Source organism: Marmota flaviventris, chromosome 15, assembly GCF_047511675.1.
Source record: "Marmota flaviventris isolate mMarFla1 chromosome 15, mMarFla1.hap1, whole genome shotgun sequence".
NCBI classification, from domain to species: Eukaryota; Metazoa; Chordata; class Mammalia; order Rodentia; family Sciuridae; genus Marmota; species Marmota flaviventris.
In genome coordinates, this window is record NC_092512.1 from 83,599,518 (window position 1) to 83,625,946 (window position 26,429).

A 26,429-nucleotide genomic window follows, 5' to 3' on the forward strand; every position below is an offset into this window, starting at 1 on the left:
TATTGCCTTTTTCATCATGTATGCTGGTAATTTGAATTTTCTCTCTCCTTTTCTTCATTAGCATAGCTAAGGTTCTGTCAGAGAACCAATTTTTTTTCAAGGTTTAATTGTTTCTTTTAGTTCAATTTCAGTTCTAATTTTAATTATTTCTTGCCTTCTACTGCTTTTGCTGTTAATTTGTTCTTCTAGGGCTTTGAGATGAAGTATGAGATCAATTATTGACTTTTTCTTCTTTTAAGGAATGAACTCCATGCAATGAAGTTTCCTCTTAGTACTGCTTTCATAGTGTCCAAGAGATTTTGATATGTTGTGTCTATGTTCTTGTTTACCTCTAAGAATTTTTTAATCTCCTCCTTGAAGTCTTCTATAACCCATTGTTCATTCTTTTGTACCAAATTGATTCACTCGTTGAACTGCTTATAGAACTTGAAATATTTCAAGTTTGTCTTTTCACGAGGTGGAAGTGTCACTTTACATGTCTCTAAACATTAATATTTTATGAATATTTTACACATTGGGAATGTGTCATGGATCATACTTGAAACTAATTGTATTGGGGAGCTCAATCTATCTCATGGATACAAAGCAGAGAGAATAGCAACCAGACTGTTTTCAAAAGCTTTTTTACCACTCTTTTTGTCTCCCTTGGGCACAATCACCTTATGAGAATATCTTTGACAAGTCTGATTTGCATCTGGAATGTCCGCCAAATTTCACATTCACTGATGGCAGAAGTGTTAGGAGTTGGACTTTTATTCAGTGCTTGGATTATGGTATATATCCTTCACTTCACTCTGATATGGAGTATATATACTGTTTTTGGACTTATGTATTTTTCTCTTAATTAGATAATGGAAAGTATCTTATTACATAATTAAAGTCACTCTCCTACATGACAGTCAATTCTACTAACTCTTATTTCAAATTAAAAACTGAATAATGGTTTGGTCCAAGTTCTATTGATGTAACAATTTTTATTTCAGGAGCCATTGACATTCGGGGATGTGGCCATTGATTTCTCTGAGGAGGAATGGGAATGCCTGGATCCTGCTCAGCAGAATTTATATAGAGAAGTGATGTTGGAGACCTACAGCAACCTGGTCTTTGTGGGTGAGCATAACTTTCCTTCAAAATTCCTATTTATCATTATTTAATTTTCTTCCCTTGAAGTATATCTTTTGGGAACTTCACCATAAGAATGAGATTCAGATTCATGCTTTCCGTAAAAAAGATGGGGTAGTTCTTGGTGCTGACAAGAAAATGTTAATGATGTTTCTTTTCATCCTTAATGTTTACCTTTGTTGGCATGATATACATCCTTCACTTGACATATGGTTGACTTAGAGGAATGCAGTGATGTCAAATCCTGTGACCCACATATAGCTTTGAGGACATAGTTGAGGTAGAGGAGGAAGCCTAAATTCAAAAAGGTTGATTGAGAAGTTATCCAGAAGAAAAGATTTTTGAGAAGCTTTGATTTCTTTCTCTTGTTATCATAGAAGAACCTGTCCTGTGTTTTGTGCTTCAAAATTATCTAGTCTCCGGCTTTTCCTCCAATATTGTCTCCATACATGCAAATTAACAACAAAACACTCCCCTTGCCTTGTGTCAATATTATCTGACAGCTCTTCCATAATTTTTTAAAATATTTTTTAGTTGTTAATGAATTTCCCATTTATTCATATGTGGTGCTGAGGATTGAACCCAGGGCCTTATATGTGCTAGGCAAGTGCTCTACCACTAGTCTACAACTCCAGCCTCTCTTTCATTATTTACAGGAAATTTTTGCACGTTTCTGGAGACCTCTAAGTCAACCCATTGTAATACATTACTATCATAAGTCAGTTTCTCTGATCTTATTTGTACATTTTTTTTTCATGAAAATTTCCTTATCAGAGTTCTTTCTGAATATGTGTAATGGATTTTCTGTGAAATTATCTGCCGTGGAATGAATGTCAAGATAGCAAAGACTGTTCTTTTGAGAGATGCTGTAAGTTGTAGTTGAATAAGAGGATTTGTAAAACAATACATCTGTGGATATTTACAATTTGGATGGTTAATTTTTTTCTTTATTTTTTCATTGTGTCCAGTAGGTTCCGTGTTACAGACTGGGTTTCCTCATATCAGTTAATTGCTTCACAAATTACGATATGCATGACCCTGGTTGATATTGCCAATAATGTTATATGTGCTTTTGCTTGTATAAATATTAAGCCCCTTTTGTCTATGACTTATGTATTTTATCTTGATTGAGTTTTCATTCTGCCCATGTACGTAGAAATTGAAGTTGTCTATATGTAAGTGTAATGGGGATTGATGGCAGTGATACTCTAATGCTGAACTACACCCCAAGCTCCTTTTCATTCATAGTTGGAGAGAGGTTCTCACTGCATTATTGAGGATGTCTTGAAATTGCAATTCTCCTGCCTCAGACTTCCTAGTAGCTGAGATTACATGCATGCCCATCATTTGTATATTGATGAGTTTGTTCTTATTTATAGGATGAAAACCACATTATTTTAAATGTAGCTTGAGAAATGTTGCAAATCTCTTTATCTTTTAATTTTTATTGTAATCAAAACCACAAAATAAAAGTTACTGTCTCCAAATTTTTAAATATACAGTTCAGTAACATTAATTCAAATTGTTATGCAATGTAAATCTAAAAACTTTACATCTCAAAAAATATCAATTCCTAAGAAGCAAAGGCTCATTTCTGTCTCCCCATCACAAAACCATTCTCTTTTGTTCAGAAAGCTTTTTTTTTTTAGTTTAGAGATGTCATATTCGTAGAATTCTGCGATATTTTTTCTGTGACATATTTCAGTTAACCTAGTATACATACATTTTGTAAAATATATAATTAGAATAAATCTTTGACTTCAAAGTTCTATAGTTTCTATATTCCAAATTGTCTCATCCATTCTTTTCAAGGAATATTTGGTTTGCATCCCCCATGATGGCTCTGTTGTATAATAGGGTAACAACACTGGTGTGCAATGTTTTTAATTTGCTATTGATGTGAGGGCTTATTACCACACTCACTCAGAACTCCATGTACCTAACACCATGCCTGCATTTACAATTGAATGCTGTAACTTTTAGTATATTTTTTAGCAGGGAAATATTCTTCCAATTATATTTGTATTTTGTGGGATATTCATACAATTTAAATGATAGATTTCTCTGCCAAAAAAAAATTAACGGGAGTTTGACAAATATTACCTGGAGCCTGTGGTTAACTTTAAGTAGTGTAAGCATCTTTTAATTTTATCGTTCAATTCTTGGACAACAGCATGCCCAAGATCTTGTTCAATCAACTGACACATATTTAGGGATTTTTGAACATCCTTATCACTTTTCACTTCAAATTTTTATTCCATGTTGGTTACAAAATAACTATCACTTAAATATTTATTTACCTTTGTATTAATACATAAAATTGGTCTATCCAACATAATATCCCACTTGCAATTAAGAACAGGGATTCTATTAGTCTACAATATTTTTCAAAATATTTTCAAAGTCTTATGCTTTGCAATTACCATTTTGCTTCACTGTATTTCCCTTTTCAGTATGTGGGGATTGATGTCTCCTAGGATGACAGTGATTCTTTGTTTTCATTCAACTCTCTCAATGTTTTCTTTGTGTGTTTGGGAAGTAGGATGTACATTGCCAATGTATTTACTCTTAATCCTAGGAAAAGGTTCCTTCTCTCAATTTTTGCCTCTTTTCAAAGGTTTTTTAAAATTTAAAATGTCTTCTATGTCCTGTAACTGTCTTGAAATATTTTTTGTGTACTATCATTTAGACAGCCCAGTTTTTGTTCAGTCACTTTTGTATGTGTCATTCTTATATTCTTTTTCTTTCAGTATGTGTGTGTCCTTAGACTTCGAGTATCCTGTGGACTACCTTCAGTTGTAATTTTTAGATTAATTCAGATAGCCAAGGTTTGTTTTGATCAGATTTTGTAATCTTGCATTTGCCAACAACAACAACAAAAAAATCTAAAAATGAAGAATCTCCTACTTATACTTTGTATGAGTATCAACTTTACTTCACTTTATTAAAAATTAATATATTTGTGGCTTTTCAAAACTATATTATTGTTACAGGTATATATGTCTATTAACAGTTTTGTTTTTATGCTTTTGTCTTTCAAATTCTATTGCAAAATTACTTGTTTTGTGACCCATCATTACAATAAGATAGAGTTGTTTGTGCCAAGAAATGTTTAGAATTTCATATGACTTGTGTTGCTGTGCACACTTACATTTTAGTATGAAGGATTACCTTTAGTACTTTGTGGAGAACAGATCTAATGTTGATGAATAGTCTGTTCAATTTTATATCTTTAAAGTCTTTATTTTCCTTCTCTTTTGAAAGATAGCAGTTGTGAATATAATGTCTTCATTGATAATTTTATTCTTTCATCCCTTGAAAATAGCCCCGAATTCCTTTCTGTGTTGTGAAGTTTTGACTAAGGATTTCACAATTATATAGTTACACATTTCTAGGTGACCCATTTTTTTCTCTTGGATGCTCTCAATATTCTGAGTTTTAAAACTTGGATTAAAAACCTGCTTTGAGTCTTTACAACTTGGAGATAATTGAGCTGCTTGGATGTTTTATTTTTCCTATTTTATTAGATGTTTTTATTAGTACTGGAAAGAGAACTTAAGGCACTTTACCACTTTGCATTTTTTACTTTGACTGCCTTGAAATTTTGATCTTCTGGCTCTTCTGGCTCAGCCTCCTATGTTGCTATGTAAAACCACCCCTGACTCTTTCAGACATTTTCTAAACAAAGTCTTTAAACACACATTTTCTGCTTATTAACAATTCTTTACCAAATTTTATTCTCTGTGTTGGTTATTGTGTATTGGTTTAGTTCATTAAACTTCTTTTAAATGATTATTTAATATTCCCCTTAAGTAATTCATAACTTTTTCTTACAGTTGATTTTGCCATTTTTTTTCTGTTGGTAAGCAGGAACCCCTTTTTGAACAATCCCCAAATATTCACATGTTTCTTATTTTTTTTTTAATGAAACAGAAGAAATATATTGTGAAGGAGGAAAGGCTTATAACACAATTTGTCGTCTTCTACAATATAACTCTCCATAGTAAGGTACTCATCTTGGATACTATGAACACTAAGATGATTTGGAAAGTTTTCAAAGTAATTTTCTTTGTACATTTTTATTTGATTTATATATTTCTGCAGTAACGATGGACTTGGATTTAATAATCCACTCCCATGCTGATGTTCCTTTATTGCTGTAAATTCCTATGTTTGCAAAATATAATCAGCCCAGTATAGCAAGTAAACATGATTGTTATTTTTATTTATTTCAGCCATGACTTCTCATCGTCCTCAAGAAATTTCACCAGAGCAAAGAATAAAAGAAGGAGAGGGAAGATATGGAAAGTCGGCCCTAGATTATTTACCACTAAGAAAACAATGGGAAAATATAGGTGAGAGTAAAGTTCAAAAATTGAATTATAATGGACAAAACCAATTAGTAGTCCCTATTTATGATAAAAAATTTGTGGTCACAAGACACCAGAAAAAATTAATATCTGAAAAAAAATCAATCTATTCCACTTACTTTTGAGGAGCTGTGTATGTCTTTAAGAATATATCCACAGCCATTTTACAAAAGGAAATGTGGAAAATTTGAAAAGAAATCTGGTCCATGCATAAGTTTTTAACTTAGCCAATTATAAATGTAGCACTGAGTTAAACTTCCAGTCAAATATTTGCACAGAAAAGATACTTGAAACTGAAAGACACATTTCTAAAAGTGATACTTTTGAGAGTTTCTTTACAAAATGTCCATTTTTTCTGCAACAAAACAGTAATTTCTCCTTGCACACAAATGGACAATGTTAAGAATTGTAGAAAGGTTTCTACTTCCCCACTATTGCTCAATGACAATTATGATACAGATTTCTGGAAAGTGCTATAAGTAACACAATTAGCCATGTATGTACCCTGAGTAATTACCAGTATATTTACATTGGTGATAAAAATTATGAATATAGAGAAACCCCTAGTCATTTTCTAAAGGAAAATTACCATGATGAAAAATGTGGGAAAGTCTTGCTTCAGTTCTCAAAAACTATTATTCATCCAAATATTCATAGTCAAGGCAAAACTTGCAAGTGTAAAGTATGTGAAAGGGCTCTTAATCACAGAGAAGAGCTTGCTCAATACAAGAGAATTTATGGAGAAAGGGAGCCTTATAAGTTTAAAGAATATATCAAAGCATTGGCTTGCTCAACAAATTCTAAACACAGTAGATACGATGACAGTGATAAACTAAATTTAAAGAATGCAGAAAAACTTTTAGTGAAAGGTTACAATTTCTTAAGCATCAGAGGATTTTTGCTGAAGAAAAGGCCTGTAAATGTAAAAAGTGTTGCAAAGCCTTAAAAAATTTTTCAACTCTTACTCAACATCAAAAAATTTATTCTGCAGAGAAGACCTACCAATGTGAAGAATGCAACATACTCAAGAACTTTACTCAACATCACAGTGTTCATACAGGAGATACGCCATGCAAATGCAAAGAATGTGACAAAACTTCTAATAAAAGCTCCAATCTTATTTGTCACCAGTGCACACACCCTCTAGAGATGCCCCACATATGTAAACAAGTTTGTGAAGCCTTAAAAAATCCAAGCCTTAAAAATCACCAGAGAATTCATACTGGAAAGAAGCTCTACACATGTAAAGTGTGTGGCAAGATTTTTAATCATAAATCATCATTTACTGAGCACCAGCGAATCCACACTGGAGAGAAGCCCTACACCTGTAATGTATGTGGCAAAGCTTTTAGAAGAAAGTCACATCTTGATGGCCACAACAGGATTCATACTGGAGAAAAGCCCTACAACTGTAAAGGATGTGACAAAGCTTTTAAAAGAAAGTCACATCTTCATCGCCACAACAGGATTCATACTGGAGAGAAGCCCTACAAATGTAGAGAATGTGGCAAGAGTTTTAATCAAAAATCATCACTTACTCAGCACCAGCGACTCCACACTGGAGAGAAGCCCTACAACTGTAACATATGTAGCAAAAGTTTTCATCAAAAACCATCACTTACTCGGCACCAGAGAATTCACACTGGAGAGAAGCCCTACAACTGTAAAGTGTGTGGCAAAAGTTTTACTACTACAAACACACATCTTGATTGCCACAACAGGATTCATACTGGAGAGAAGCCCTACAAATGTTAAGCGTGTGGCAAGAGTTTTACAATAAACACACAGCTTGATCGCCACAACAGGATTCATACTGGAGAGAAGCCCTACAAATGTAGAGAATGTGGCAAAGATTTTAATCAACAATCATCACTTACTTGACACCAGAGAACCCATACTAGAGAGAAGTCTTATAAATGTGAAGAATGGCAAAGCTTTTAAAATTGAAGATCACATCTTACTAAACATTATAGATTTTATTCTGGAGAGAACTTTTACAAGTGAAAACATTGAATCAGTGTCTTTAAGGATGAATCAACCCTTATTTCACAGTAGTTCAACACTATTTAACACCAGAGATATGATAGCACAGAAATTATACAAGTGTAAAATAGGTGTCGGAGTCTCCAACAGTTATTCCACACCCTACTCAGGACCTCAGAATTCATACGAGTGAGAGGACATGTGGAAAAATTTCAGACATTTTTCAATTTCTGATCCCATACCTGTAGCAAATGTGGAGTAGCATTTGTCCAAAGTATGTACCTTAGATAACAGCAAAATATTTACAAAACACCTTGACAAAAACAACAACTGTAAGTGTCTTATGTATAGCCCATCTCTTGAAGTATTTGGGACCTAGGAGGGAAAAAATCATTTAAATGTAGAAAATGGGTAATTGCTTTTGATATTTGCTGAAAATTTTCTTAACAACTTTAGCTGATATTGTAGAAATAATGAAATACAAATATAGAATAGTGCATCCCTAAATGGATATAATTTTACTATAAATCAACAATTACTAAATATTCTCATTTCTCACAATTGGAGAAAACGTAATTCTCATAGTTGATTATTTCAGAAATGTCTTAAGATTATACGAAGCTTTAAATTTTTAATTTTTAGTTTTGAACTTAGGGGCACTTAATCAGTAAACTGCATCCCCAGATTTTTTTTTCATCATTTTTATTTAGAGATATGGTCTGCTAAGTTGGTTAGGGCCTCAGTAAGTTATGGAGCCTGGCTTTGAACTTGAAAAACGCCTTCTGTAGTTCCTCAAGGGTCACTGGCATGGACCACCATGCCTGTTGTATAGAGCATTTTTACTTATATTTGCATTACATATGTAATTTGTTACTAAATAAAAATTGTGAATTTTTAATGTTAACCATGTCATGCATTTAATGATGTTATTAGGTCACATACTTCCCACTATTCACTTTGCTAATGGAGCGATGCAATAGTAAAATATTCTATTGGGTAAAAAATGCTATAACATCTCCATTAATTATTTCATGTTCAATCAAGTTTTATTTGGGGAATATTATTTATGTAAATTACCTTTGAAATTATGGAAAAATTCCAACAGTTATAGGAAGGACCTAAGGATACTAAAATAATGCCCAGATATCCCTAGTTTGAATGACAACTTTAACATTTCACCTTACAAAGTTGCAGTACTCCCTAAGGGATCTACAACTCCGGAGAGTTGCACAAGCTCCCAGTCAGGGAGAGGAGAAAGACCCAAGAGACTAGGAGCCAATTTGCATATTCAGGTAAAAAGAGGGTTGCTGAATGGGGAAATATTCTCAATGTTTCCTGAGGAAACCACGTGGTCTACAGGCCCATCCTGACTCTTGGACTGAAGAAACCATGCAGTTCCTCATGAATTCCATGGCGTTCGTCACTGAGGAGACTAGAATGACCTCAATTGTAGGAAAAACCTACCAATATAGGACCACCTCTTTAGTCTTGGATACCCACTAGAAAAGTGTAACCAGATACATGTAAAATGATGACTGTAAAAGAAAAAGACACACTATAGGAGCATTTATGCCCCCACATTTTTTATTTCATTCTATATTTTTATTTTCTAGAACTTTTTCATTCTATTTAATAACTTACAATATAATATTTGCTATACTTATTGGATTATATGATAGATAGTATTATCCTGGTCTCCCAGACCCCTCTACAACCCAGTAATTATAAGATACTAGAAACTAACCCTGTCCCTCCTCAGATCTTAAAGCTCCAAGAGCCCATGACACCACAGAGAGAGAAACACAATTTTGATTGAAATAAACCTCTAGACCCTAATCTACAAGTCCTGTTCAAAAAGTAAAAACACAATATTCTCTTCATATGTGAGCCCTTAGGTTCAACAAAACACCACCCACAAACATTTCATTTAACATTATTAGGGAAAATAAATATTGAAATATAATGATAAATTCTAGGAGAATAATATTCACAATATGTTTTATTCCAAAGGGTAAATCTATAGGTTTCATGGTTCTTTTACTCCATGTTGTTTTACACAGAAAACTGGCTTCAGTTTACATATGAGAGTTTTAACTATAAGGCCTGGAGGGAAGATTCAGTACTAGAGGTCTAAGGAAAATACTGAAGATCTTCCCTTTCCATGTGCCTTCATGATGTCTGCATATCCTTGATGAAACAGCTAATGAATGCTGATTTCTCATTGCATCTGGCTCAGTGGCTCACTCATTGGAACCCCAATTTACTTAGTCATCTCAAGGCTATCAGTCCCTCCTTCTGGGATCTCACCTGTTCTTGGAAGGATGTAGTGTTTTTCATGGGATCACTAGGTCATGCAAGCTGTTAGAACAAAGAAAGCTTCATTCTGACTTGTATTTATTCAGTTCCACTTTAAACAGAAGTTAGAACAGGACTTCAGACTCTCACCTGTGGAGAGGATGCTCTGCCCAGCACTTCCCAGTCAGGACCCTGAAAACCTGTTTAGGAAAACTGGAACACTGAACCTATGTACTTGGGAGTCCCAGTCTGGCAATACAGTTGCCTCTGTCTGTTTCTTTTGCTTTCTTTCTTGCTTTCATAATATTACTCAAAGAAACACTGTCTTGTGTGAAGAGATTGTCTTTCTTATCTATTGGATCTGACCTGCCAAGTTGAGCAGCTGCCCACATACTTAATGTAACAATCACATGTATGTGTTATCTAATCGGTAACTATAGTATCTTTCAACTGCATGATTTTTTGTTGCATGGGGGAGGAAATTGAGAATGCTTTCTTTGAGTGCACATGGCACTATTAATAGTATTCATAACACTGCTAAGTAATATTTCCTCTCTGCTCAGCTTGTTAGTATTTCTCTTGTGCTGCTTTGTAAAACATAGAAAAGAGTTGCAAACCAAAATTTTTTTGATAATAGAGAGTTGCACAGACTGACTTGGGCAACTCTATTTACCAATGTATGTTATTTTGTATGGGCTCAGGGTACTCTTTTATACTTTTATTTAACCTTAATGACATTAGCATTTATTGAAGAGTTTTTAACTCACAATCCTTCTCTGTATACAAATTTTCCCTTATCATTTTTAAAATTTCTTACTCTTTTTAGGTATACATGACAGTAGAGCAAATTTTGACATTATTCATGGAGTAAAACTTATTTTAGTTAGCATTCCATTCTTGAGGTGTACATGGTGTGGACCTTCACTGGTGGTGTATTTATATATAAATACAGAGAAGTTGTGTCTAATTCATTCTAATGTCATTTCTATTCCTATTTCCCTTTTCTTCACTTCATTCCAACTTTGTCTAATCCACTGAATTTCTATTCTCTCCCCCTCCCTTGTTGAGTGGTTTAGCATCCATATATATTATATATTATATGTAATGTCTGTTTCATTCTACTATCCTTCCTATCCCCTATCCCTTCCCTTCCCTGCACTCCTCTCTATTTAGTCTAAAGTAACTATTCTTCCCCACCCCCTATTGTGAATTATCATCCACTTTATGAGAGAAAACATTTGGCCTTTGTGAGTGAGTGTGTGTGTTGGCTTATTTTACTTAGCATGATATTCTATAGCTCCACCCATTTACCTCCAAATGCCATAGTTTCATTCATCTTTAAATTTAAGTAATATTCGATTGGTGGGGGGAATATATATACAATTACATTTTATTTATCCATTCATCTGTTGAAGGACACCTAGGTTGGTTCTATGGTTTAGCTGTTGTGAATTGTGCTGCTGTAAACCTTGGTGTGGCTGTGTCTCTGTAGTATTCTGTTTTTAAGTTCTTTGGGTATAGTCCGAGGAGAGGGATAGCTGGGTCAAATGGTGGTTCCATTCTGGTTTTGCAAGGAGTCTCAATACTGCTTTCCATGGTGGTTACACAAATTTGCAGTCAGTCTCATGAGCAATGTGTGAGTGTTTTTTTCCCCCACATCCTCACCAACATTTATTGTTGCCTGTATTATTGATGATTGCCATTCTGCCTGAAGTGAGATAAAATCTTAAAGTAATTTTGATTTACATCTTCCTAATTGCTAGATGGATGGAATGTTTTTCCATATATTTGTTAATGAATTATATTTCTTCTGTGAAGTGTCTGTTCAGTTACTTAGCCCATTTTTTAATCGGGTTTTTGTTGTTGTTGTGTTAAGTTTTGAGTTCTTTATATACCCTAGAGATTAGTGCTTTATCTGAGGTATGTTTGGTAAAGATTTGTATAAAATCTGTAGGTTCTCTCTTCACATTATTGTTTCTTTTGCTGAGAAGCAGCTTTTTAGGTTGAATCTATCCCACTTATTGATTCTTTTTTTAAAAAAAAAAAAGAGAGAGAATTTTTTTAATATTTATTTTTTAGTTTTTGGCGGACACAAAATCTTTGTTTGTATGTGGTGCTGAGGATCGAACCCGGGCCGCACACATGCCAGGCGAGCGCGCTACCGCTTGAGCCACATCCCAAGCCCCACACTTATTGATTCTTGATTTTTAATTCTTGTGCTGTAGGAGTCTTGTTATGGAAGTCAGATTCAAGACCAACATTCACCTCAGATTTTTAAATGGCATCCCAAGTTCATGAATGTTTCACTTTCATTGTTTCTCTTACTATCTTGCCTTATAGATCTACATGTTCTAAAGAGTCATGAAATGATCTAGCTTCACATGCATGATTTTCTTATGACAGTTATTTTTCAATATGTTTCTGCAGATTATTTAAAATATATATCTACTATTTCAGACTTTAACTAAAGCACATACATACCTTGTGTCGGGAATATTACATCAATAGATCAACATCAAATCTATAATATATATATATAAATATATATAAAAGCCTAGATTCAAATGCATGCACATCCACTCCAGAGCTTGGCCCATAACACTTATTCTACACTAGTTCTACACTTTAGAACCTTCATGAAAGCTTTTATAAATCCAAATCCTGAGATTCACTCCCCAGACATTCTTCTTTTTTTCTGGGGTGGGGGGGACGATGAAGAAGATTGAACTCGGGGACATTCAACCCCTGAGCCACATCCCTAGCCCTATTTTATGTAGCGAAAGGATCTCACTGAGCTGCTTAGTAAATCTCTTTCACTGAGGCCGGCTCTGAACTCATGATCCTCCTTCCTCAGTCTTCCAAGCTGCTGAGATTACAGGCAGGTGCCACCATGCTCACCTCAACAGAGAACCTTCTGTAACTGGTTGGAACCCAATTGTTCAGTGTATTGTGGCCTAATCCTCACAACTAGAGATAAAATTATTTTTCTCTTTATTAAAAATCAGGGCAATTTAGACAAAGAAATTGGATTCAACAGCACCTAGTTACACAGCAAGTCCACATTACAACAAAGGTGTGTGTCTGCAATTCTCCACCTCTCCAAAGAGCTCTTCTTAGCTCCACAAAGTTGGCAGTACTGGCCAACCCTCTGCCATGGCTCATTCCCGAAGCCTCCCAGGAGGTGAGTGCATATGAGGGACAGTATTCCAGGTGGCACCTTGGTAATCAATGCACCATGCCATGCCAGGGAGTAAGGCAGAGCCCAAGTCTCCAAAGGCACAAAACTTTCATGTGGCTAGTCCAGGATGGGGGCTGAATGTGGGGATACTTTTCCTCTGCCCTTGATGTGTCTTGCTTAACTTTGTGTATGCTGAAATACTTGTTCAATGACTTTCACTCTTTTTCTATTTTAAGTTTCCCTCTCATGTGGCTTTGGAGGTCTCCTTCTTTGGCAATTATTGTGACTTTCTTCTTCAGTTTTCCAACCTCCCTCAGCCCATCCATGTGGAATTTCTGTCTGTGGATATTAGTTTTTATTTTAAATATTTCCATTTGGTCCAAGTTGCCAATTACCTCTAGAAAACAAGTGTTTCATTATCATTCCTGTATTAATCCTTCACATGTTGATAATGGCAGTGATCAAGAACTATCTTCTGATTTCTACAACTGGAACATAAGTGGGTCTGCTTGAAATGACTGTCCTTTCTTTTGACTCCAGATAACAGGGCTACATCTTCATATAGGGCTTTAGTGCTTTTATATATATTCATATACAGTACCCAGGAGACTGAGCCTACTTTTGCATTGTTTCTCTCAGAGAAGGTGGAGTTGATCATGTAGGTTCCTTAGAGTGGACTCCAGCTCAGACGCTGCCTCGGCTCTGACTAGATTCCATCTGCCTGTGATTTCTACAACATGTGACTACAGCTCTTCCACTACTTTTCTATTTTGCATTTTATATTAGAGTAATTTTAATATTTCACTCAGAGCTTGAGCCACAGAACTGTCACTTTGGAAAGGATGAGATACTGAACCATCACTACCTCTGGAAAGGGGTGCTCCATGTGCAAACTAGGGAAGAGGGGCCCATCACACACTGTAGTCAGAGAACTTTCAGGGCAACTATGGGGGTGCCAGGAGTACGTCACACCAAAGTAGAGGCATTATGAATTGTGGGACAGGTTTGGACTAATTTGATTTTAGAATCAGAATTGAAGAAATTTAAGTTTCCTCATCAACATGATGAAAAAAATGACCTCAATCCAGATCATTTTCCAGATGTGTCCAGTTTGGAGCCCAGCTCTCTCGGATTCCTGTTATCCATCAGAAAAGACAGTAAAATTGAGAGACAGATGACATGTCCCACTGGGGAAGCTACAGTTCTGTGCTCTCCAGTGGGACCTTCTTGCCTTTCTATAGACATTAAAATTACAAATCTGCAGAGACAGGATTTAAACACATCCTTTCCATAAAACCTAGGAGTTTTTGTGCTCTGCTCAGCTTATTCAGATGGCTAAGTACCTCTGTGTCCTCAGATGCAGAGTTAGTGTGGGTTTTAAAAAGGGCATGGGAGGAGAAGATTTGGTCTACTAGTGAGGTTTCCCAGTAGATTCAGAGGAGACATTCACTCCAACAGTCCTAAAGAGCCCAGAGGACCGTGTTATGTAAGGTGAAATGAGGATATTGTCTTCTAAAGATGTTTGCTTCTTTGAGATCCTGCTGAAATGAGTCAATTATTTTTTAGGGAATGTCAGTTTTACTTTTTCCTTTTTTAAATTTAATAACTTCATGGGACACAACTTACATATGGTATGTCATGTAGAGATTTTAAACACTACTAATTTGTATACTTATTACCAGGGAATTAATAAGTTTTAATATTGACAATCTTGCTTTTGTCATCTTCATAACTCATAGAACAATTATTGTTTGAGTAATTGTACATTTTGAAATCTTTGGAAGGAAATGAGATTCTATGTTCAAAACCTCATTTTATAGAATGGAATCACACATGAGTAAGAACTTTCTTTAAGTTGGTAAATGTCAAATAAGGGACCATGATCAAAAGGAAGTACATTAAATATTTTTAAAAATCAAATTAATGTGCTGGTAATTTCCAATTCATGGTTCCAAATTATAGGCTTGTGAACATAATTCACAAGAATTTGGAAGAATATTTTTATGTATTAGTCCATTCTGTTTTAATCACACACACACAAAAAAAACCACCCTTTTGCAATATCTAATAATGGAAGTGTGTAAACTCAATTTTGCTTAGAGGAACATTCAGGACAGTTGAAACCCATCCTGCCCTGGTCACTTTCAGATTTTTTTCCAAAATTCCATTTTTCGTGTCATTAGCATGCACAGATAAATGTGACCCCAAGACATAAAGACCAAGATAAAGCAGGACTTGACTCTTCCATCACAACATCAGTCAGGGAATCAGACCCTCCTGCAGGACCTTGTGGGTTTCCCAGTAATGAGAGCTTGGGGTCTGCAGAGAAGTGCACGGGCTCTCTCGTCCCATGAGGAGGTCCAGAGAACAGGGTAGCACTGAGGCAGGGGAACCTTTCAAATGTGCTGTCTATTTGGTGTTAATTTAGTCATTGGGGACACCAACCTCAGGAGGAATGGACGCTAGTCTGTTGGAATGACTTTGAGAAAATGATTTGTTATGAAAAATCAAGACTGCCCCTCTCTGCTCTATGGCTCATATTGGTCCATATGATTTTTTCCTCTTCCACTTGTCCCCAATCTGATGACAGCCACCATGCTGGAATAGAGCAAAGTGGGTACTCCCCCAAAGCCAAGTGGATGGCGTCCCTTTATCTTGGCCTCCCAGACTCTAAAATTCGGACCTAAATGACTTTCTAATCACAAACTACTCAGCCTTAGGTATTTTCTGATAGCAATGAAAATGGAGTCTTATAGTCATTCAGCATCAATGTTTGTTTGGTCCTACTGTTATTTTTATGTTCTAAATGTTATTTTTGTGTTCTAACTGTTTCTTTTACACTCATTTATCTTTAAAAAAATTAATTTTATATTTTCAAATACACCACAATGGAATGCATTGCAATTCTTATTACACATATAGAGTACAATTTTTTACACTTATATTTTTAAAACAAAGAGTAAAGAGTTAGAAACTACATACTCCATGGCACTGGCTATAGTAAGCCACCATATTGAGCTACTGAGCTATATCTACCACTTTTTCTCATTATTTCATGTGGGCTCAAGGTTCTGTCTTTTTTCATTTCCTTTAACCTTGATGGCTCTATTGGCATTTCTTGAAGAGTTGTTTAATTACCACTTTTCCTTGTACAAATCTCCCCTTATCTTTTGAAGCACAGTTTTGCAAGGTATAAAATTATTGATTGTTAAAAAGAAACAAGTTCCATTATGTCCTCCCATTGCCTTCCAGCTTCTTGGATTCTCTAGGGAAACCCACTAATTCTGTCTTGTTCCTGATAAACTGTTTCTCTCTGACCACTCACGGAATTGCCTCTTGCTATTTGTTTTACAGCAGTTTGACTACTATATTTTCTCTTATCTTTGGTTTCCCTTTCTGTAAGCTATAGAAAATTCCAGAATGAGCAACGCATGAGTTTTAAATTGCAAAGTGTTCTGAGTAGCGTGATGCAGTCTCATCCCACCTCACCCCTCCAGGGCATGAGCCTCTGCCTTCTCCAGCAGTTTCCCAGTTGATATACTGTTTTTGTAATACCTTTCTGTTAGTTGCGAGTTGCCATCTTTGTTGAGAGACTGACTGTCATGATAGTGCTCCACTTGTGTAGAAGAGAACATCTCTCCAATTATTCATGCACCATATTCTGTTTGTGCCCATGTTGCATGGTTAGCACCTTGGAGCCTAAGAATAGAAGACACACCTTCACCCTCTCCTAATGGAAAACATGATTTCCCATGAGACTATGACCCAAGAAGTTGAGATGTGTTTAATAAGTTTAAGATGAACCTGTTTCACAGATAACCTCAAGAGAAAGTACCAGTGACTAGGAAGTCAATTCTACTTCATTATAATGCTAAAATGTCCAATCAGGAAGGAAGTTGAACCATGTTTCCATAGTATATGTTTGTATTCCAAATTGTCCTTAAGAATGGCTCCTGTGTAACCAATGCAGTCTGGTGTGTGCCTAACTCCCAGGATTGAACCTTGTTTCATCTGACAACGCAAGGTAACCCTCCACCCCTGCCACAATGCCACCATGATCTGAGGGATGAGGTATCAGTCCCTCGACATAATGAGGAGCCAGTGGAGGCCCTTGTTCTCTCCAAAAGGAACATGCTATAGTCGTCATCCATGAAAGAATTTAAGCCTCATTCTCATACCATGTAATACATTCAGAAGCACATATTTCTCATGATCCTGGGCTAACATTTTGCAACCTCTACTGATTACTAGAATGTGAGAGTTTAAAAGCTTCTTAGAAGGAATTTCAGTGGTCAGTTCTGCTTATTATTTATTTATTTGTTTTTGGCACCAGGGCTGCTTAACCACTGAGCCACATCTCCAGGCCGGCCCCCTTTTTTAAATATATACTTTATTTAGAGACAGGGTATCACTTAGCTACTTAGTCCTTACTAAGTTTCTGAGGCTATCTTTGAGCTCAGGATCCTCCTGCCTTAGCCTCCTAAGTTGCTGGGATCATGGGCATGCACCATTCTGCACGGCTCAGTTAATTTTCCTTAATGATAAAAATAATGATTGTTTTGATGATAAGGGTTGAAGTCAAGAAGTCAGAGAGAAGTTGTTTTTGATTTATTTTTAGTCTCCAACAGTTTAAGCAAGAGCCAGTAAGGGTCCATACCAGTGCTGGATGAGAAGAGAGTTATAGAAAAACTTCCATATGAAGTTGATTGCAAGTAATAGAATGGATATCTGGCCAAGGACAAGGAGTCAAAGGCCACTTCAAACGTCTTGGTGACAAAATGTGAAAACCCAGATAAAAAACAAGTTTGTGGGAGGAGAAAAGTGAAGACCAAGTCCAGCAGTGGAGATGTCTTGCAGTTTTCATTCACCATAGGTGGGTGATTTGTTCCAGGCCAGCAATCCCCAAAGGATTGCAAAGTGCATGAATTTGTGTATACAGTTTGCAGACAGCCTGCTCACATCCTCCTGTAAGTTAAATAATCTCTGGGTCACTAATACAATTTGATACAGGGCTTGGGCTGGGGCTCAGTTGCAGAGTGCTCACCTAGCACTTGTGAGGCACTGGAATTGATCCTCAGCACCACATGAAAATAAATAAATAGAAAAAAAGGTATTATATCCATCTACAACTAAGAATATCTTTAAAAAAAACAAAACTGGTACAAAGTAACCACTATGTAAGTAGCCATTATACCATTGTCATTACTTGGGAGAAAGTCTATACATGTACTTGGTACATGAGCAAATCATGTTCAAATCCTTCCCATCCACCAGGGTTTGAGACCTTGGGGGCAGAATCCAGGCATGTGGCCACAGGTATTTCCAATCCCTGGAGAACACCCAGGGCAGGTTGTCTAGAAAAGGCTTAGAAATATGTTGTAGGAATTCCAATAACATCTGGCCCAGAGAGAGAGGCAAGTAGAGGGTCAGAGATGGCACCTGGGAAAGCAGCAGGTGACAAGCAGAGCCTTGAGTTTTGGGGTGGCAAAAAGGACAGGCAGAACCTCTGGGGACACAGGGATGGTGGACAGATATTATGATGGGGAAACACTGAATTCTGGAGGAAGCAGATGGAGAGAAAAGATGTCACCGTTAATAAAATAAAAAATGAGGACAGAATAGATTTAGAAGCTCAGGAAGTCTTGACATTCAAACTCCTCCTCCATTCCAGAAGATTGCATTTCCCTTTCTGAGCAGAACACACAGTGGGTTTTTTTTGTTTTGTTTTGTTTTTTTTTTAAAGAAAACTGGTAAAAGTGTTCACTGGTTTTGAAAGATGATTTATGGCCCATAATTAAGGTTTTCTCTAGTTTCTGGTCACACAGTATTGGTCTCTACTTTTTTCCATTTTTCATGAATATCTAACACCTGGCCTAACTGTGGATAGTAAATTTATAAGCCAGTGATTGTATTTTTAAAATGAAAAATTATTATGGAACTCTATAGGGTGATACATAATTGGTTCTCAGAGATGAAGCTCATCCCTGCTTTAGTTTATCTATCTATCTATCGATCTCTCTATCTATCTATCTATCTCTATCTGTCTGTCTGTCTATTTTCAGTGCTGGTGGTGGCTCTACCACTCAGCTACATACTGATGCTGATGGATGTGTAACATGCAGACATGATTGATGGGATCATGCAGGTCAAGGAGTCATTTTATAAACCTGGCCAACTGTTCAAACCCCCAATTTTCTTTTAGAAAAGTAATTTACCTAGAACCCTGCCTGGGCCAAGTCAATGTCCTATCTTCCATTCCTCAGCCAACAACCTGTGATTTATGTTAGAAGTGATTTCTACTCTGCTTGAGAACACAAGTTACCCTGGAGGGAATAAGTTCTGGGACACTTTCACAGACCAGATTCCAGAACTCAAGGAGATAGGATGATTGCACCTAACCATCAAGTATGTAAGAACCGTTCCAGACCAGCATGGGCCAAAGTGACCTAGTTGTCCTGGATCTTTGGCATGTCAACTTCCTGTTCCTGTCACTAATGTTCATCTGCTAACTACTATTTCAGACACATCCCTCACTCTATCAGGTATTAGCTTATTTAAAGACATAGGGAAGGGAAAGAGGTACACTCTCAAGTGGGAATGTCCTCTCCGATAGTACGTTGTGCCCCTATTTTCCTACTGGTCCCAGAAAAATTCCAATGAAAACTGGTCAGTGCAGACCAAGGTGACTTAAGGGTTGCATTTATATATTTAGAATATCATCTTCAACTTTTCATAATAAGTTTTTTCTATTGATTTTTTAAAAACTAAATGACAACAGAATGCATTACAATTTTTTATTACACATATAAAGCAGTTTTTCATTGCTTATTTATATATAAAGTATGTTGACACCAATTTGTGTCTTCATACATGTACTTTGGATAATGATGTCCATCACATTCCATCATTCTTGCTAACCCCCTGCCCCCTCCCTTTCACTTCCTCCCCTATTTCCTATCTAGAATTCATCTATTCCTCCCATGCTCCCCCTCCCTACCCCACTATGAATCAGCCTCCTCATATCAGAGAAAACATTCCACATTTGGTTTTTTGGGATTGGCTAACTTCACTTAGCCTTATCTTCTACAACGCCATTCATTTACCTGCAAATGCCATGATTTTATTCTCTTTTGTTGCCGAATAAAATTCCATTATGTATATATAATGCATATTTTTTTATCCATGCATCCTCTAAATGGCATCTAGGTTGGCTCCACAGTTTAGCTATTGTGAATTGTGCTTCTATAAACATTGATGTGGCTGTGTCCTTGTAGTGTGCCAATTTTAAGTCCTTGGGGTTTAGACTGAGGAGAGGGATAGCTAGGTCAAATGGTGGTTCCATTCCCAGATTTCCAAGGAATCTCCATACTGCTTTCCATGTTGGCTGCACCAATTTTCAGTACCACAAGCAATGTATGAGTGTATCTTTTCCCCACATCCTCACCAACCCTTATTGTCATTTGTCTTCATAATAGCTGCTATAATAAAAGTTTTAAAACAGTAAATTCACACACACACACACACACACACACACACACACAAACACACACTTGGGTTTAGCTTTGGTGTCTCTGGACAAGAAAAGAACATGTGGAGTAGGAACCTACAAATACAATGTAATCCTACTGCCACTTATGAACTAGGAATTTGTCCATGGGCAGGCCTCTGGAATCACACACAGCATCTCCCATAAAGTTGAGGATCCAATCGGGTGTGAGGCCTAGAGATGTCAGAGAAGCCTCACTGTTTCCTCCCTTTCTTTTGATAGTGATTTCTGGGCCAATAAAATTTCCTCTACTTTGCCTATATTTTATGTATTATCTAAAATCCTTTCTTGATTTTTTTATTTTTATTTTTAAAAATAGTTTTTAGTTGGACAGGATAACTTTATTTTATATATTTCTTTGCAATGTGGTGCTGAGGATCGAATCCAGTGCCTCACAGGTGCCAGGCAGGTGCTCTGTCACTGAGCCACAACTCCAGTCCCTTGTTTATAATTTCAAATTTTTGTGGGCATTCCTGCATTCTGGTGATTTATGAACCTTCTCCTTTGAGGTTCATTGTAACTTTCTTCTTGGCATCCCAGCATTTCTGTCCCAACCAGACATGTTCCACAGTTATTTGTGGACCTCAAGTGTTACTAGAGGAACGATTAAATGATCATTTAGTTATCAAAGCAAATAGGGCAGTGTTTTCAGGATGGAAGTCTTAAGAGAATGCTCATTATTAGATTTCTATTTTTACTTATGTATTTAGCCATGGACTCTTTTGGTTTTTGCAGTGATCCACAAACGTGGTCCACAAACCAGCAGATTTCAGAAACTTTTCACATTGACAGCTATTTTAAAATAGTTGCATTCTGATTGAGGCACATTTTACCAAGGGTAAATATTAAGATGCTTTTAAAGTGCTCATGAATTTTCCTGGCTAGAATATTGCAGAGGGTTTTTGCCAGTTTTCTTGCCACATTTTTTATCTCATTTGTGCTGAAAATCCTGTCAGATGCAAGGAATGCACCCCAGAGGCAAGTTCCTGCAGCTGACCACCCACAGACCCCCACACCAACTGATCCAATTCTCCATCCCCCATTAATTGGGTTTCAGGTGCTGTTGGATTGTTAATTATTGGGTAAAACCCAGTGTTTTGCCCCCAGGAGCCCAAGGTCTAGCTTGTTGGTTATTGGAACCACTGGGTTGTTTATTCACTTTTCCTTGCCTCTCACAACAAATCTGAGCTCCATACAGGGACCTATATCTAGTTGCACTGCGGCTTAGGAAAATCTCTCATTTTGGTTAAGAAAACCAACAGCAATAATAATATCCCTCTTTATCGAAGGCGGGGTTCTGGCCCCAAGGTGTCCCTGGCTTTTTCCCTCTTCTCACCCACATAATCTTCTCCTCATCCTGGGCAAGACAACTGTGTACTGCAAATCTCTGGAATCCTGGGCATGTGCCTTCACCTTATCTGTCTTCCTTCAAGAGAAATGTTCTCATTTCACAAATGCAGCAAAACTGGTCCCCCAAATATCTGGGCTGCTGTTACTGAGAAGCAAAAGTAAAAAATAGTGAAAATGGGGGCTGGGGCTGAGGCTCAGCCATAGAGCTCTCGCCTAGCACGTGCGAGTCACTGGGTTCCATCCTCAGCACCACAAAAAAATAAATGGATAGAATTAAGGTATTGGGTCCAACTCCAACTAGAAAAAAATATTTTAAAAAATAAATACTGAAAAGGCAATGTATCTAGCAATTAGGGAAATGCAAATTGAAACTGCATTGAGCTTCTCTTTCACTCCAGTCAGAATGGCAATTATCAAGAATACAGTAACAATAAATTGGTGAGGATGTGGGGGACAGGGAATGCCCACACCTTGTTGGAGAAACTGCACATTGGTTCAACCCCTCTGGAAAGCAGGATGGAGATTCCTCAAGAAACTAGCACTGGAACACCCTCTGACTCAGTTATCCCACTCCTCAGCATATATATCCAGAGGATTTAAAATCAGCATACTACAGGGACACAGCCACGTCAATGTTTATGATAGCACAATTCACACTAGCTAACCTATGGAGCCAGCCTAAATGCCCATCAACAGATGAATAGATACATTTTGGTATATATACATGGTGGAATATTACTCAGCTTTAAAAAAGGATGACTTCATAACACTGGCCAGTAAATGGAGATTATCATGCTAAAGTAAAATAAGACAATCCCCCAAACCCAAAGGTCACATGTTTTCCCTGACATGTGTTATCTACATCACAAGGAAGGTTGGGGGCACAAAGAGAAGTTCAGTAAATGAGATAAAGGCCAGGGAAAACAGGAAGGGAAGGGAGATAAGAACAGGAAAGACAGTAGCATGAATGGACCATAATGTTCCTATTTAAATATATGAAAAGACCTAAGTGAATCGGCCCATCATGCCACCCACATGAATGGGGTCCTAAGGAGAATAAGGTATATTTTATGTTTGGATAATTTTACCAAAATGGATTCTATGGCCATTTATATCTAAGAAGAACCAATAAAACATAAGAAGATAAAACGTACTGAAAAGGTCCATGGGACCAAATTGATAGCATCATAGCCGGATTAGGAAATGTCTTTAGGTACATTCCAGAATTTTCTAAACCGCTCCCCCATTGGATGCTGCCAAAGGTGTTGGAGCCTGTGGGAAGGTGGAGGTTCAGGGCGCTACATGGAGAAGAAAGGACCCCCCCCCATTCATCTGCAGATGCAGGGGTCCCAGGGGGCAGGTAACCTCCAGGCCTCCACAGTTAACTAAGGCAGAGTGGAGCAGGATGTGTTGAGTCTATAGAGTTATTTACCAAATTAGGAAAACCTGGAATTGTCTTTCCTGGACTCCCAATCAAACCCAAATTGTTTTTCGTTAAGAGACAGACCATTGCACCCCTCTTAACGAAAAGTCTTTTCTGTATTATGTGACTTTTTGCATCCATGAATTGGGGGGACCAGAGCTCTCTTTGGAAACACATTGGCTTTGTTTGCATCAAGACAAGCAGGTAGAGTCTGTCTTTTTTTTTTTCTATTTCTTTTTTCTTGTCAAGTGCAGAGTATTCAGCTGATACTAAGAATGCACACCTGGGAAGGGGGTCTCTGGTTTTAGGAGGAGGCAGGATCCCATTGCCTGGGATCCAGGGGACTGGCAGGAACCAGGGAGAGCACCCAGGGTGGCCTTGATCTGTACAAGGCTGTTATCCTGTGGCCACCACAGGTATTTCTCTCAAAAAGAAAGAAAAAAAAAAGTGTCGCACGCCTGTCATTGCAGCGGCTGGGGAGGCTGAGGCAGGAAGATGGGGGAATTCAAAGCCAGCCTCACAAAAACAAGGTGCTAAGCAACTCAGTGAGACCCTGTCTCTAAACTTCAAGCTAGGGCTGGGGAAGGGGCTCAGAGGTCGAGTCCTCTGAATTCAACCCCCAGTGTCCAGAGAGCGAGGGAGACCAGGTGCAGCTGGGGTTTACCCAGGTCTGTGTTCTCCGGGTCTCTTCTGTGCTTATCTAATTACTCTGCCTCCAGCCTCAACGTGGGCTGGAGATACAGATTCAACTCAGGTGGAGGAAAATCAGCTCTAATGCTGCCAACCTGGTCGGAGCCTCTTCCAGGGCGCCTGCCAGGCCCAGTCCAGAGCCTCCACCACTGGGCAATTCCCAAGGGGCGAAAGGCCAGTTCTGCTTGGAGAATTTTGCAGATAAACAGAGGACAAGTCAGCACCCCCCCCCTCCCCCGCAAGACGCTTTGGGTGGTCTTATTATAGGAGGAGGCCCAGGTGATGAAACTGTCAAGAAATGACTTCAATTTCCTAACATCAAAACCCAACAGAACTTAGAATTCTGGTCAACCTAACTCTGACCCAATGCCGAGACCTCAAAAGGAAAAGAAAAAAGAAAAAAGCTACATCCAAACTCTGCCATTCTTGTTTCCTCCTTGCCTGGAGCAGATATCAAGCCCCCGCCCCGCCCGTCACTCGCCCTGCGGGTCACTCAAAAAGAAGGCTCGCTGGGCTCAGGCTGTGGAGAGCAGAGACTGACTGATTCCCTGTCCAATCAGAAGCCTCCGTGCTGAGCGCTGTCCAATCCTGAGTATAGCCAGCGAGCAGGGGGCGGGCCTCCGCGCTTGGAGTGGGATTTATATCTCCGTGGTCAGTGGTTCCACTCAGATTCCTGCAGTTGGACTCCAGGCTTTGCTCGTGCCCAGGATCCCGGGTGGCCCTGCCATGCAGGGGCTGAAGCTCCCCAGTCCAGGTTTGCCTGCTGGGCACCAGAAAATGGTGAGTGTGCAGTGGCACCTGGTTCCTGGACAGGGAGGCTCGGGAGGGAGGTTCTGCAAGGAGGCCGTCCGGTGGGACCGGCTGTGGCGGGAACCCGAGCTGGCCGACCCCTACTCCGGGCGCTCTCTGTGACCACAGGCCTGAACCCATTGGGTAGAGCGCCCATCAGTCCCCCTGGCCAGCCGGGTGAGGAGAGTGACAGTGGCGGAGACCCCTCGCAGCCTCCCCATCCCCAGTTGCAGCCTCAGCCCCTGCTGAGTCCTATCTATCTGACAGGTGAGCAGGGCTGCCCGGTGTCTTCCCGGGCTGTGGTGATTGACAGGTTGGACCACTGGAAGACTCCAATCTCTGAGCCTGGCGATGGCGCACACCTGTCATCCCAGTGGCTGGGGGTGGGGGCTGATGCAGAAGGACTGCGAGGTCCAGGGCCAGCCTCTGCAGCTTGGCGAGGCACTTGGAGACTCAGCGAGACCCTGCCTCGAAATAAAATGGGGATGGGGCTCAGTGGTCGAGTGCCCCTGAGTTCAGTGCCAGGTACCCCCCCCCCCCCCCCACACACACACACAAAAATCAAATCTTCAAACCCCGTTTTCCTGCAGGAAGGGAGCTGCAGTGAACAGGGATCTCGCTTATTCCTGAGCTAGTTTTGTGGAGTTTATTTGTTTATTTTTTTTGTTTGTTTTGTTTTGTTTTGGTAGTTAACAGAAGGATGCTTTACCACTCAGCTCTGTCCCTGGTAGTTTTTACTTTTTATTCTGAACGCGGGTCTAGCTAAGCTACTGAGGGTGGCCTGGTTAGGGTTTGATTGATAATGACTTTTCCATTGCAATTAAGTGTATGATTTTTACATCCACGTGGGTTCGTGGGTGGACTTTGTTTACATCGTGATTCCTTGATGTCAATTGTAACAGTACAGCTTCCCAATGCATATGTTAGGTAATGACTTCTGTTTTTTTTTTTTTTTTTGCTCTTATAATTTTTTGCTGTTATAATTCAAATTTTCTTGGTTAAGTTTACATATATTTAACTGTGGATGAATTTTAGGACTGGATGCTTCCATTAAGAGGAAAGCATGCTGGATTGTTTATTAGTGCATCATAGTTATACATAATACCACATACATATGGCACCCGTGTAAAACTTAACCATGGTATTTTATACTACTTTTAAGCTGAATGTACAATGACTATTAATGTATTATCCTGGTCATATGAACTGATTTGAGTACGTCCACTCCAGTGGGGGACTATCAAGTGTGTTTAATGGCCAAACAGTTTCCACAAATAGTTAAAAAGCACTTAAACTCCTTAAGTTTATTAGAATTCTTTTGTTTCCTATCTTCATTGATACTATTTAATTTTCTCTCTGATAGGGTTTTATTTTACATTTCTCAGATTTCTAAAGATGTTGGATTCTTTTTATTCTCATTATTGAACACATGGGTATCTCCTGGACAAATTGGCAGCTCAAGTCTCCTCCCTGAATTTCTTCTGTGGTGGATTTCAGAGTGTCGTGACCCTGAGAATCACCACTCCGTGGGCCCTTTTCCTACCCAAGGGGGCTGGGATCTGCAGAGTTCTCAGTTTCTTTCCCCCTGAGTTTTGCTTCTTTTGGGGGGGCTTGGGGTGCATAGTGGATTGAACGCAGAGCTCCTTTACCACGGAGCTAGATCCCTCCTACTTTTTATTATTC

General features: G+C 38.3%; 1 protein-coding gene across 2 annotated transcripts in view; it reads left to right on the forward strand.

Annotated features, from left to right (window-relative positions):
• Positions 1-26,429, forward strand: part of LOC114090636 (zinc finger protein 708-like) — a 103,061-nt gene that overhangs the window by 11,971 nt on the left and 64,661 nt on the right. The window contains exons 4-6 of one of the 2 annotated variants that reach the window (XM_071602383.1): positions 984-1,110; positions 5,358-5,477; positions 6,484-8,379. In XM_071602383.1, coding sequence (XP_071458484.1) covers positions 984-1,110; positions 5,358-5,477; positions 6,484-7,247 — 1,011 coding nt within the window. In that variant the 3' untranslated portion in view covers positions 7,248-8,379. Of the gene's footprint in view, positions 1-983; positions 1,111-5,357; positions 5,478-6,483; positions 8,380-26,429 lie in introns of those variants that run through there. The other variant, XM_071602384.1, reaches the window with a different exon arrangement.